We start from the raw sequence: 13,601 nt of genomic DNA, 5'->3' as shown, positions 1-13,601 counted from the left end.
GTTTGGGCCATGGTAGACTGTCTCTTCTGGGTTGCATACAGCTTCCTGTCTCAGCCAGTCTCCTAAAGTACCAGGCAGAGACCCAGAGTGGGTAGCAGGTAGGCGGAGAGCCTGCAGACTGTCTGATTAGTCAACATGTTTAAAATTCTTTCCTCTTCTAAAGACTTGAGCAGGATCATGTGCTTTCTAGTTTGCCACTATCCCATCACTCCCTGCCATGTCACACCTGGACCTTTATGCTCATCCACTTCTGGCCTCTGAGGCATTTTAGTTTGTGGATTTGACTTAGAGATTTAAGGTGTCCAGGCCCGTTCATTTCCCTAAGGTAAACTGAGTTGCTCAGTAGGGACTTTGAGGGCAGATGTTGGATGACCACTTGTTTTAGTTTGTCAAGCCTATGGTGTTTGCTGTGATGTGGGATTTTCCTTTCTAACACTGAGACAGTCCTGGGCAAACAGGTGGTTGGGCATCCCAGCAGACCTCTTCACTACAAGTTTATAGGGTGACTTACTGTTGTGCTGTTTCCAGATAAAATTTCACAGGTATTCCTGGAGTACTTTAAGTCAGTTGTGCCAAAATCTTCAAAAACTAAAATTAAAGTGCATCTTTTACAGATAAGCTTACATTGTAAGGGCCCTTTAGCAAGTTAGGACAAGTTAGTAACTCATAAAATCATTAACAGTAGAGTGTTCATTACTAAAAGTTTAAGAACCAGAGACTTAACATACTTAAAATAGATACATCAGTTGTATGAAGAAAGCTTTCATATACTTTTCTCAGTTATTTCTTTACTGTTTCATTTTCCTAACTAAGTTTTCAATATCTGCTAGTTTTTAATTAGGCATTAGTATAATTTAATTATATAAACTAATTCTTTTTTAAGCTGAAGCCCTGGATTTGATTGATCAAGATGAAGAAGAATTTAATAAAGAGCATCAATTTATGCAGGTTCGTATTTTATTGGGATTAACCAGAGTTTTAAAATTTTACCTGTATTCTTTCTGGATAGATACATAGTTTGTATAGAATTATATCTTGTTTTCTCATGTTTATACATAATTTCTTTTTCAGTCATGCTCTCAATTATTAATTAAAAATAACTGCATGCTAAATAAGTTCAGTTCACTTAGACTCACCTTAATAGGCTTTAAAGATCTTACCATAGTTTTTAACCATGTTTTAAAATGAAGTAATGCTATTAAAACAAATTGAATATATTGATTACCTTATTATTAGCTATTTAAGCTTGATTTTGTCCTGATTTTTTTTAAATGAAGATGTTTAAATTTTCTTAGTTAAATTTTCTTATTTTTGCATATTAGAAGAACAGAAGGAAGCCTTGCTGGGGAAATAAAATGAAACAATAACTTTCTCCCTAGGAAGAAAATATAGATGCCCAGAACACTTCAGCTGCACTAGGGGATACATCTTGGGGAACTTCAATTAATTATAATTTGTTGAGGAAATCACTTAGCACATCAGATTTGGACAAAGATGATGCCAGTTATTTACGCCTATCTTTAGGAGAGTTCTTTGCTCAAAGATCTGAAGCTCTTGGTTGCCTTGGTGGTGGTTACAATGTGAAAAGAGTAAGTATGATATGTGCTGAAAGTGGTTGAATTAATTTACCAGCCCTTATATTTTGAATGTTATGATGATATTAGCTATAGCACAGTATCTTTACAGCAGGGACAGAATAGGCATATGATAGAATTGTGGTAGACAGCTTGGGTTTTATAGTCAGTCAGACCCTGACTCCAGTCCTGGTTCTATCTTTTAACTCATTCTGTGACACGGAGCAATTTATTTAACTCATCTGTGCCTTAATTTTCCAATTTTTAAAATGGAGTGCTATTTTATAGGGTTTCATAAGAATTAAGTGTGATGGGACACAAAAAGAAAGCACTTAGCACCAAGACTAACTTGCAGCAGGTGTTCAATACCTGTTAGTTGATATTGCTATTGTTATATCATTGGTTGACGGGAAGAATTTGAAGATTGTTTTTTTTTTTAAACTTTTACCTGAAAACATGTTTTGGAATATAGGAAAGTTTTGGTTTAATAAGCTGTAATACATGTAAAAATTTGAAAATGTAAGCAATAATAGTAAGTTCTATGAAGAGTGGGGGAGACAAACCATGAGAAACTGTGGACTGTGAGAAACAAACTGAGGGTTTTGGAGGGGGAGGGGGATGGGAGGTTGGGTGAGCCTGTGGTAGGTATTATGGAGGGCACGTATTGCATGGAGCAGTGGGTGTGGTACATAAACAATGCATTTTGGAACATTGTGGGGAAAAAAAAAGAAGTTGCTTTAGCTGTGGTGGTCAGGGCGACCGACCTCTGAGGAGATGGCATTGAACTGGGACCTAAATGATGGGAAGGAGGAGGCTGCCAAAAGATCTGGAGGCAGAGTGTTCCCAGCAAAGGGGGATCATCTATGTGGAGGCTTGGAGGTAGAAACTAGACTGGCATTTCAAGGAACAGAAAGCAGGCCAGGGTTGCTGATGTAAATGGGGGAAGGGAGAGAGGGTAGGATGGTTCAATGGTAGAAGTATATCAGGACCAGATCATGAGGGGTCATTATAGGACTTGGGTTCATCTGAAATTAATTGGGAAGAAATGCTTGGAGGCAGGAAGCAACTTCATCGTCGTGCCGGCGCCATCTCCGAGTGTGACATGATGCTACTACTGTATATGGAACCTGGGTGGAGAGGGGCAAGAGGAATAGCAGCAGGCAGAGCGTTCGTACTTGGGAAGAGATATGAAGGCTGGTGTCTAGAATTATAGTATAGACACAGAAAAATCAAGGATTCAAGATTCCTTTTGGAGGTAGAGTCAAAAAGCTTGATAAATTCTTTATAGGGAGTTTGGTTATTGGAGGGAGTGGTATTAAAACTGGATTTTACTAAATATAATTTGAAATAATAGCCATGGTGTTAGAACTCAAAGTCCAGATACAGGACTTAAATTTGATCTGAACTGGTACCTGCATTTGGTATGTTCAGTTACTTTGACTGGCCTACCTGATTACACCTCAAAGCAGTGTTAAAGAGAAGTGATGATGTTGGGGTTCCCTGACACATCCCATCCCTATACATTCCTGTCTGTATTCCAGTGAATTAAAAAATGAAAATAAGTGCTTTGGAGAGACAGATTTTCCTGCCTGGATTGATTGGGATTTTGACGTTATGAGAGAAGTTGAAGATTAAATGAAATCCTTACTCAACAAACAAAGCACTGGATCGTGGAAAAATAGATCTATCATTTATTTAGAATTTCTGTTTTGGTTTGAATTATGAAATGTTACTTGCATTCAAGTTGCTGGATCAAGGGAAGAAATTCCCAGGTGAAGCTCAATTGAAAATTGAGTGCATTTAATGAATTTACATTTCAGGTCTGACATGTCAAAGTTGTATAAGAAAGACAAGTGGGAATTCCCCACTCCTTAGCACTTTCTTCCAGGTGCTAGGAACAAACCTAATCTTCCCCCCACCCCCAACTAATCTTAATACAGATTTTTGTGGATGTATTGTATAAAATAAATACCCTTATACTTACAAGTTTTAAGAAGGCAGGACATTCTATCTTTTATCTCATTGATATGTCACACTGATGATAAGTAGTGCCTGACAGTAGCTACTCCATAATAATTCCTGAAGGAATGAAGTATATTTTCTGGGTGGTTTGAATTTGGATTTCTTAGAGCAGCTTATCTGACAGTATTAGTTTGATGATTGAATATGGCAGTAAGTAAATAAAACTAGACTTTTAAAATTTATTTCTAGTTGAGTTTAAATGAAAAGAACAATTATTTTGTTGAAGTAATTTAGCTAGGTTACCAATAGTAAAATAAAATAGTCTAGAATTTCTCAGAGCAGTTAAAAATTAAGGAAATAACTCACATGTTTATTTTGTAGCCATCATTTGGTTATTTTATTAGATCACCAGAGAAGAGAGAACCTGTTGCTCTCATAAGAAAATCTGATGTATCAAGAAGTAATTTGGAAAAAGAAATGGCTCATCTTAAGCATGATATATTTTCAGGTAATGGATTAAATGAAGGAGTTTTTAGTAACCTTTTTTTAAACTATAAGTTAGTGGTTCTGTGATCATGTTAATGAGTGAAAATGTATATATTGTTTTGAATTTTTTCAGTATTTGTTACAGATTTTATTCTTATGTAACCCGTATTGCCTTTTTAGTCGAAAGTGGAAACAAGTCAACCAAAATCCACCTAAATCCTTTTGTAATGAAATACTTCATTTGTTCAATGGGTTAGTTCAAATGGGTTAGTTAATTTTGGCCTATTCAACTACTGAGTTAATGAACTTAATTAGACTTTTGCTTAAAATGATATTTTGAGATTTGGACCATAATAGTCTAAGTATGACAAGTATCCATGATAAATATTTTTTGTAAAGATTTATTTATTTATCTTAGGGGGTGGTGGAGTAGAGGGAGAGAGAGAATCTCCAACAGACTCCCTGCTGAGTGTGGAACCTGATGCAGGGCTCGAGCTCATGACCCTGAGATCTTGACCTGAGCCAAAATCAAGAGTTGGATGCTTAACGAAATGATCCATCCAAGCACCCCTCCATGATAAATATTTAAAATCAGACTTTCTCAGTAATAACATACAATTACTGAACAGCTACTTTTTGTTAGTACAGTGCCTGGTGCTACATATATAAAATTGTACAAGATTTGCTCCAGTCCTTAAAGGGCCTATATCTAGTGGAGGAGTTGGGATGAAGGGATTGGATATAAAATTAGTTGATTTTCTATTGTTGTAAAGAGGGACTCAATTTTTATTTTTATTCATTTTTATAGCAAGTGTGTGCATGAGCAGCAGGGGAGGGGCAGAGAGAGACAGAGGGAGAGAGAGAGAATCTCAGGCAGGGTCCACACTCAGTGGAGAGCCTGACATGGGACTTGATCTCACAACCCTGAGACCATGACCTGAGCTGAAACCAAGAGTCAGATGCTCAACCAGCTGAGCCACCTAGTGCCCCAAGAAGTACTCATTTTTGAATTCAGCTTATTGTATATTTGTGAAATGTTTAAAGCTGAAAATATTAAATGAGTTTGTCAGTACTTGAAAGGGAGAGATTAAAATCCACAATCTAAAGTTTAAACTTGGCAAAATCAAATTGAGGTCCAAAGACTCTTCCTTGGCAGTTAGTCATGCTGCGTGGTCCTTATCCCACAGATTGTTTCTGTGAGGTAGCATATAGATGTAAGTTGAATTATTGTTTATTTTCTACAGGAGACTTAAAAGCACAGCTAAGTGAAGGATCAGTTACACTTCAGGCTGAAGAACTGGAGAGTATTTCACAAGTGGATGAAAGTGATGTGACATTAACTGCCACTAACAGCAAAACAGAGGTATCTTGAGCTTTCCATAGAGAAAAACTGAAACTGCATTGTCATAGTTCTTGTATAAGATCAACACAAGGTCACATGTGAAAAATATATACAGTATAATATTGGTTGGGTTTTTTTGGATTCAGTTTTATTATAAATGTCCTTTGAATTTTCAGGAATATTTTAGTCAATGTATAATAAATATGCATGCCAAGTACATACGTACATACTAAACATAATAAGGATACATAAATTTATAAAACAACCTTACAGTCAGTGAGTTACCACAGCTTACCCATGCATACCCCCAGGTCGAGAAAGAACATCAGTAGTAGCTCAGAAACCATTTTTTTTTCCCCTTCTGAGCACTACTCCTTCTATGTGCTATTAATTTTCCCTGCTTTTGAATTTTATTTTTAAGAAATGTACCATGTATTCTTTTTCTTAGATTTTTTTTCACTTGTGTTTGCTAGATGCACCTATTTTAAGTATAAGAAGAAGCTCATTTTCATTACTATATGTAGTATTCTATTATAAGAATACCCTGCATTTGCTATGCCCATTAGACATGTCCTTTGGACATTTGGGGTCTTATGTCAATATGACACTGTGGCTTTGTAAGTCTTGTTACCTTATTTTTCTTGTAAAGTATCTTGACTGTTCTTGGCCATTTGCATTTCCATATATATTTTAAAATCACTTTGCCATCTTCAGCAAACCAACCGGTAGTACTGTTGGGCTTTTAACTGGTGTTCCATTTAATCTGTCAGTCAGCTTGACACCTTTATAATACTGAATCTTACAATTCATGAAAATTATATATCCTTCCACTTAGGTTTTAATTTTTCTCTGTTTTATGATTGTTTTGTGGGTGTGCAGAGATGACTGCACATCATTTGGATTTCTTTCTAACTTGTTGAAACAGTGTTTTAATACTGCCTTTCTTAGCTTCACTCTTCCTTTTTTTGGCTAAACAGAAATATATGTTTTTTCAAATACTCAACTTATATGTAGCGACCATGCTCAATTTACTATTAACTCTAATAATTACCTGTAGATTCTTTGGATTTTTCTATATATGCAGTTTTATCTTCTGAGAATAACAGTAGTTTTTTTCCTTTCTGATTTTGATACCTTCAATTTCTTTGACTAACCTACCCGATCATACCTCAGAGCAGTGTTGAAGAAAAAGTAATGATGTTGGGGTTTCCTGACTGGGCAGGAAAGCTCTTCAGTATTTTATTTTTAAATTGGATGTGTGCTACTATGTGGTCGACTAATCTTCTACAAAGCAGGAAAAAATATCCAATGGAAAAAGACAGTCTCTTCAACAAAGGGTGTTGGGAAAACTGGGCAGCAACATGCAGAAGAATGAAACTGGACCATTTTGTTACACCATACACAAAAATAAATTCAAGATGGATGAAAGACCTAAACGTGAGACAGGAAACCATCAAGGTCCTAGAGGAGAACACAGGCAGGAACATCTCCAACCTCAGCCATAGAAACTTTTCACTAGACACGTTGCCTGAAGCAAGGGAAACAAAAGCAAAAATGAACTATTGGGACTTAACCAAGATAGAAAGCTTCTGCACAGCGAAGGAAACAACAAAACTAAAAGGCAACCTACAAATGGGAGAAGATATTTGCATGATAAAGAGCTAGTATCCAAAATCTATAAAGAACTGATCAAACTCAACACCCAAAAACCGAATAATCTAGTTAAGAAATGGGCAGAAGACATGAATAGACATTTTTCCAAAAAAGGCATCCAGATGGCTAACAGGCACATGAAAAGATACTCAATATCACTCATCATCAGGGAACTACAAATCAAAACCAAGATGAGCTACCACCTCACACCTGTCAGAACGGCTGAAATGAACAACACAGGAGACAATAGATGTTGGCGAGGATGCGGAGAAAAGGGAACACGTTTACACTGTTGGTGGAAATGCAAATGGATGCAGCCACTCTGGAAAACAGTATGGAGGTTCCTCAAAAAGTTAAAAATAGAGCTACTCAATGACCCAGCAATTGTACTACTAGGTATTTACCCAAAGGATACAAAAATACAAATTCGAAGGGGTACATGGACCCCAGTGGTTATAGCAGCATTAGCAATAGCTAAATAGTTCAGCAATAGCTAAACTACAGAAAGAGCCTAAGTGTCCATTGACTGATGGATGGATAAAGAAGATGTGGCGTATGTCTAAAATAGACTGTTACTCAGCCATCAGAGATCTTGTCATTTGCATCGATGAATGGAGCTAGAGTATATTATGCTAAGCAAAATAAATCAGAGAAAGACAAATACCATGTGACTTTACTCATATGTAGAATTTAAGAAACAAAACAGGTGAACATGGGTTAAAAAAAAGAGAGAGGCAAAACATAAGAGCCTCTTACCTATAGAGAACGAACTGAGGGTTGATGGAGGGATGTGGGTGGGGAATGGGCTAAATGGGTGATGGGCATTAAGAAGGGCACTTGTTATGATGAGCACTGGGTGTTTATATGTAAGTGATGAATCACTGCATTCCACTCCTAAGACCAGTATTACACTGTCTGTTAACTAACTAGAATTTTAAAATTTGGAAGAAAAAGGTAAATTAGATGGGTGCTGTAGTTTTTATTTATTATCGGTTTTTAAAATTCACTCTGATACTTGTCTGCTAGTTTGCTTTGTTTTTAATTTGTAAGGAGGTTGAATCTTGTCAAATGCTTTTTTGTATCTGTCAAGGTAAGCAAGCATCTGCTTTCTTTTTTTCTGGTAATGTGGTGAATCACAAGAAATAGTTTTTAAATGTTCTGTTGTTCTTCTATACTTGGAATACACCTATCCTTTTTATAGATTGTTGGATTCGTTGCTTATGGTCTATTTAGAGTGCTGGGTCTGTGAGTGAGCAGAATGCCTTTTTGGTTTTGTTATCAAGGTTTTGATCATCTCATTTTTTTTTTCTGTTTTTCTTAGAGTAGAAGAATGGTACTCTTATTTTTATTTATTTATTTTTTTTAAAATTGGTGCTGTTAGATTTTGATAGCATACATTGGTGAAATCCTCAGAGTCTGGAATTTTCTTTAGTACTTTTTAATCGCTGACTCAGCTTTTTTTTTTTTTTTTTTTTTTGAAGATTTTATTTATTTGAGAGAGAGCACGTAACTGCATGAGCAGGGTGAAGGGCAGAGGGCAAGGGAGAGGAACAAGCAGAGTCCCCACTGAGCAGGGCGCCTGATCCCAGGACCCCAGGATCATGACCTGAGCTAAAGTCAGACACTAAACTGACTGGGCCACCCAGCTGCCCCTCGATTTCTTAAATAGTTATAGGACTATTCTGATCTTTAAAACTTGTGTCAGTTTTAATAGATTGTAGCTTCCTAGGAATTACAACCTTTCATCTAAACTTGAAAATCTATCACTCTGTATAAATTGACAAATATTGACCGTAATATCCTCTTGTGATTGTTTAATATTTTAGGTTCTTAAGGAATATCTTGTTATATATTGGCTCTTTTCCCTCTCTGTTTTCTTAGTCATTCTTATCAGGTATTTCTCAATGTTATTAATTCATTCATTTTATGTATTCTCTGTCTTCTATTCATATTTTTTGGTCTTTATTTCCTTCCTTATATTTTCTGGGGATTTAATTTGTTGTTTTTCTAACTTCTAGATATAAATGTTAAGCTTAATTTTTCTGCCTTTCTGGTTTTCTTACATAAACATCTAATGGTATAAATTTCCCTGAAAGCAGGGATTTTGTTGCATCCTATACTATTTTTTACATCACATATATTTTGCTAAGTCATACTTTTTTTCTTTTTTAAAGATTTTATTTATTTACTTGACAGAGATCACAAGTAGGCAGAGAGGCAGGCAGAGAGAGAGAGGAGGAAGCAGGCTCCCTGCTGAGCAGAGAGCCCGATGTGGGGCTCGATCCCAGGACCCTGGGATCACGACCCAAGCCGAAGGCAGAGGCTTTAGCCCACTGAGCCACCCAGGTGCCCCAGTCATATTGTCTTTATAATTCCATTTTAAATATTTTCTGATTTTTCTGGTCCATTGTGTTATGCAAGTGTATTGCCTAGTTTCCAAACATTTAGGGATTTTCCAAATTTTTAAATATTGATTCTAGGCCTGTTGTATTGTAGTCAGAGAAAGATTGGTTTTAGTCCTTTGAAGTTTGTTGAAACGTTATGTATGGCTCAACATTTGTTCCATTTTTAAAAATATTTTCTGTGCACACGACAGGAATGCCTATGGTGTGATCTTTGGTTGCTCTCTTTTGTATATTTTATTTAGAAAAATTTATTAAATCATAGTGATGAAACTATCATTAAGAATATTGTACTTGTTCTTTCAGTTATTTAGATATTAAAATCTCACACTATGATTATGGATTTGTCTATTACATACTGTGAATCTGGCATTATTTGCTTTAAAAATTTTGAAGCTGGGTTTTTAGGGTACATACAAATTAGAATTGTTCTAATGATGAATCAGACCTTCTGTCATTGTGTATGACTGCCTTTGTCTGCAGTTACGCTTTATGCCTTAAGTCTAGTCCGGTGTTAACATAAGTGACACCAGCTTTCGCTCTTTAGTGTTTATTGAGTGTTTGCATGTTGTATCTTTTCCTATTTTGCTTTTAACCTTTTATAGGAAAAGTCGCTGAAATAATCTGAGGCCATGGGAGATAGTCTTCCAGACAGGATTTGTGTTTGCTTCTGACATGAAAGAGGAACACTAGCAAGACATAAATAGGAACCACGGGTAAACAACTGAAATGGAAGCCACGGCAAAGAAACATAAACCTATTTAATATTTAAAAAATGCAAGTTAAAACTTCTGTCTCCAGTAATAGCAGACTAAGCAATGCAAACCAACTCTGGCTGACAACAGTTAAAACTGGATAGCATATCCAGAAGCATCTCTTAGAAGGCGCAGGAGAGCTAAAAAAAAAAAAAAAAAAAAGGAAAAAAAAACTATTGGGCCCAAATCCAAGAGAAGGAAGAATCCCAGTACTGAGGATGCTCTTTCCTGTGGGGATCTGTTGCTTCAAGAAGATGCTATGGAAAAAAAAAAAAAAAAGAAGATGCTATGGATAAGAGTTTTAAGAAGAAACTTAGCAAAGGTGTTCTTATGGGAGTGAAGGAATAAAAACAGAGTTCAGTGCCCACCAATGATGAGAGCCTAGCCATGTAACCATGCTTCAGGATGGGACCATAAAGGGCTACACACCTTAGGAGAAAAGACGAACCAAAAGTAGGCTAGCTCTCATAAGGACTGAGGCCCAGCTCCAATCAGCTCAATCCCAGTACCTGGATCAAAGTGATCTGAGACTGCTAGTGTTCCTCATTTCTAACAACTGAATGAAATTACCAAGAATTATACTTGGAATCACGATGGCTCAAAGGTTTCTCAATCCCAGTATCTTAATTTTTTGTTTTAAATTATCATCTGGTTCAGTTTTAACACCTCTTTAGCATCTCTTCAACTCCTGAAGACTTTTCAAAAATAATTGATAATCCAATTTTGTGAGTAACCCCATACTCTGTAATTAAAGTTGATAACAGCTATCTGTTTTTTAATTAGGATATTTAATTGGTATACCATTAATTTCTATCTGCTGTTAAACTTTATGTGACATCTAAAGATTAAACTAATATGTATATGTCCATGGAAACTGAGATAAATTTATCTGATGTGAATTTTCTCCTTTCTAGGACAGTTTCTTCATGAGTAGCCAACCCCAAAGATACAAAAGCAAGCCGCCTACTGGCAGTGATTCTGTCCTTAGGATAAGCACCATCGCTTCAGCCATTGCAGATGCGTCAGTAAGTACCGATCCTGCCCAGCTTGCTGCCATGATCAAGGCACTTTCAAATAAAACCAGAGAGAAGACTTTTCAGGAAGATAATAAACAAAAGGACTGTTCCATGCTGCCTCATTTCTTACCTAATGATACAGAAAAAAGTAATGGATCCAGCATGTTTGATATGGAGAAATACCTTAAAAAAACAGAACTCAGTAGATATGAAAGTGGACTAGAAAACCTTTCAAGAGCTGGTACATCTGGTCTGTGGGATTTATCTTTGCCAAAAGAACGGACTACACAAGACATCCATACAGTGGACTTAGGTGCCACTAATGTAAGTATAAGGGAACCAGAAGAAAATAAAGCATTTTCTGTTTATGGTGAAAACAGAGAGAGCAAGAATCAAGAATCATTGAGAACAAATTGTCCAAATTCAATTCTTACAAATAGAAAAGAGAGTGAAAGTACCATAGTTGATGTGAAGACATATCCTATGGACAACAAATTATCAGATACTGGTAACTGTGAAACAGCCACCTCAGTATCCACTCCAACATCTAATAGGTATTCATTAGTAAGGAACCACAGGATAGCATCCGTTTGGCTGTCAGGAGACTGTGAAGAAATACCAAACAGAGAAAATCAGAGGCAAAATGAGTGTGTTAGTGAAGCAAGCAGTGGTGAAAAACATGTGACTTTTGGAAAACATTCCATAATTACACCTAAAAATGTTGGTAAGTATTGAAGTAATTGGTCATGTTCACAAAATTACAAGTGATTTTTTTGTTGTTCTCATCAAAAATAACACCTCTCTGATAGATTTGAAAAATCACTCTCCTGAGCATGGTGGACATAGCTCAGAGGATGACCAGGATAGCTTCAGACCTTCCTCTTCTCCACTGAGTCATTCTTCTCCTAGTGAAATTTCTGGAACAAGTTTATCAGGGTAGGTGCTTACCTTTTTTTTTTTTTTCCTTTTTCTTTAAAAATAAAAAATACGTGTTCAGTATAAGAAAATTGGAAAAAGTGTAGAGAAGAAAAATAATCATTTATAGGTTCATTTCTCAGAGGTAACCATTGTAAATATTTTATGAATTTGTTTCAAGCCATTTTTCTGTGCAAGTCTTTATACTTTGCTGTTTTCACTTACTATACTGATTCTTTGTATTTAAGAGAAAATTAGTCTGCACAGTGAATCAGCCATGGATTATTTGATGCCTCTGGTGGAAAGTGGTAGACACTCTATTTTACTGTATTTTGTCCCTTTATTTTATCTTTTTTTTTTTTAAGATTTTATTTATTTATTTGACAGAGAGAGATCACAAGTAGGCAGAGAGGCAGGCAGAGAGAGAGGGGGAAGCAGGCTTCCTGCTGAGCAGAGAGCCTGGTAGGAGGCTTGATCCCAGGACCCTGAGATCATGACCCGAGCCAATGGCAGAGGCTGAACCCACTGAGCCACCCATGTGCCCCACTTTATTTTATCTTTTGTTTGTTTTGCCATTTTAATGATACTGAGATGAACAACTTTGCCCATAAAATTTTTTTCCATGTTTTGACTAATTTTCTAAGGATAGGTGAGTAGAAGTTGCCAGCTCAGGAAATTATTAGCAAATTATTATCTAAATAGGTCTTAAAAGACTTGCATTCTTACCATCAGTGTATGATGAGAGTATCCATCTCACTGTTTTCTTATCAATATTTTAAATAGCTTAAAGGTTTGGATATTATTTTTTTTATCTTGTATTAATTTGATTTTTTTTAATGCTAATGAGATCGGTAGATACTTTTTCAAGGGTTAGAAGAAGACTCCTAATACTTCATAGGTTTTAACTCAAGTTATTGTAAGAACATTTTAAAACATAATTTTTCAAAAATGCTGTAATTTGCATATTCAAAAATTACATAGATATATGTACGTATAACTTTTGAATGGTGTAGATTTATTGCTTTATGAAATGTTTATATGTGTATTTATAAATGTATATATTTGTATATATGAAATGTATACATATGTATATATGTGTATATGCACTCATGTGCCTGTGTGTATTTCCCTGCATTTACGGTGTTCCTTGTCTGCCTAGTTCTCCAATCTCCTCACTTGGGAACTGCTGTTGTTCGTTTATTAGGTATTCTAGAGTTTCTTTATGCATGCATAACCAAATAGGAATATATATTCTTACTATCATCCCTTTTTATACTCAATATAAAGTCCTTTACACACTTCTTGTGTTTTGCTGTGTAAGGTTACTTATTACAGCTTTGTTTGTATTATAGTCACTATGGTCATGTAAAATAGATCATCTATAGGCTAAGTTCCCAGAAATGAGATTTTGGGATCAGAGTATTTGCATTCATGTACACATTTAAATTAGTATAGCCATGCCATAGATTTAATACTAATATTAATTATAATTAATC

The 13,601-nt window shown here is 35.8% G+C and overlaps 1 protein-coding gene across 2 annotated transcripts in view; it reads left to right on the top strand.

The window, feature by feature from the left end:
* LOC111142378 (centrosomal protein 192) overlaps nt 1–13,601 on the top strand; it is a 133,159-nt gene that overhangs the window by 57,036 nt on the left and 62,522 nt on the right. For both annotated transcript variants that reach the window (XM_022495402.1, XM_022495400.1), the window contains exons 11-16: nt 884–948; nt 1,380–1,589; nt 3,918–4,044; nt 5,267–5,385; nt 11,089–11,914; nt 12,000–12,126. In XM_022495402.1, coding sequence (XP_022351110.1) covers nt 884–948; nt 1,380–1,589; nt 3,918–4,044; nt 5,267–5,385; nt 11,089–11,914; nt 12,000–12,126 — 1,474 coding nt within the window. The remainder of the gene's footprint in view (nt 1–883; nt 949–1,379; nt 1,590–3,917; nt 4,045–5,266; nt 5,386–11,088; nt 11,915–11,999; nt 12,127–13,601) is intronic.

Source organism: Enhydra lutris, unplaced genomic scaffold (assembly GCF_002288905.1).
Source record: "Enhydra lutris kenyoni isolate GAN:26980312 unplaced genomic scaffold, ASM228890v2 scaffoldscaffold8, whole genome shotgun sequence".
In the NCBI taxonomy this organism is placed as follows: Eukaryota; Metazoa; Chordata; class Mammalia; order Carnivora; family Mustelidae; genus Enhydra; species Enhydra lutris.
This window is presented reverse-complemented; position numbering and strand designations above follow the sequence as displayed.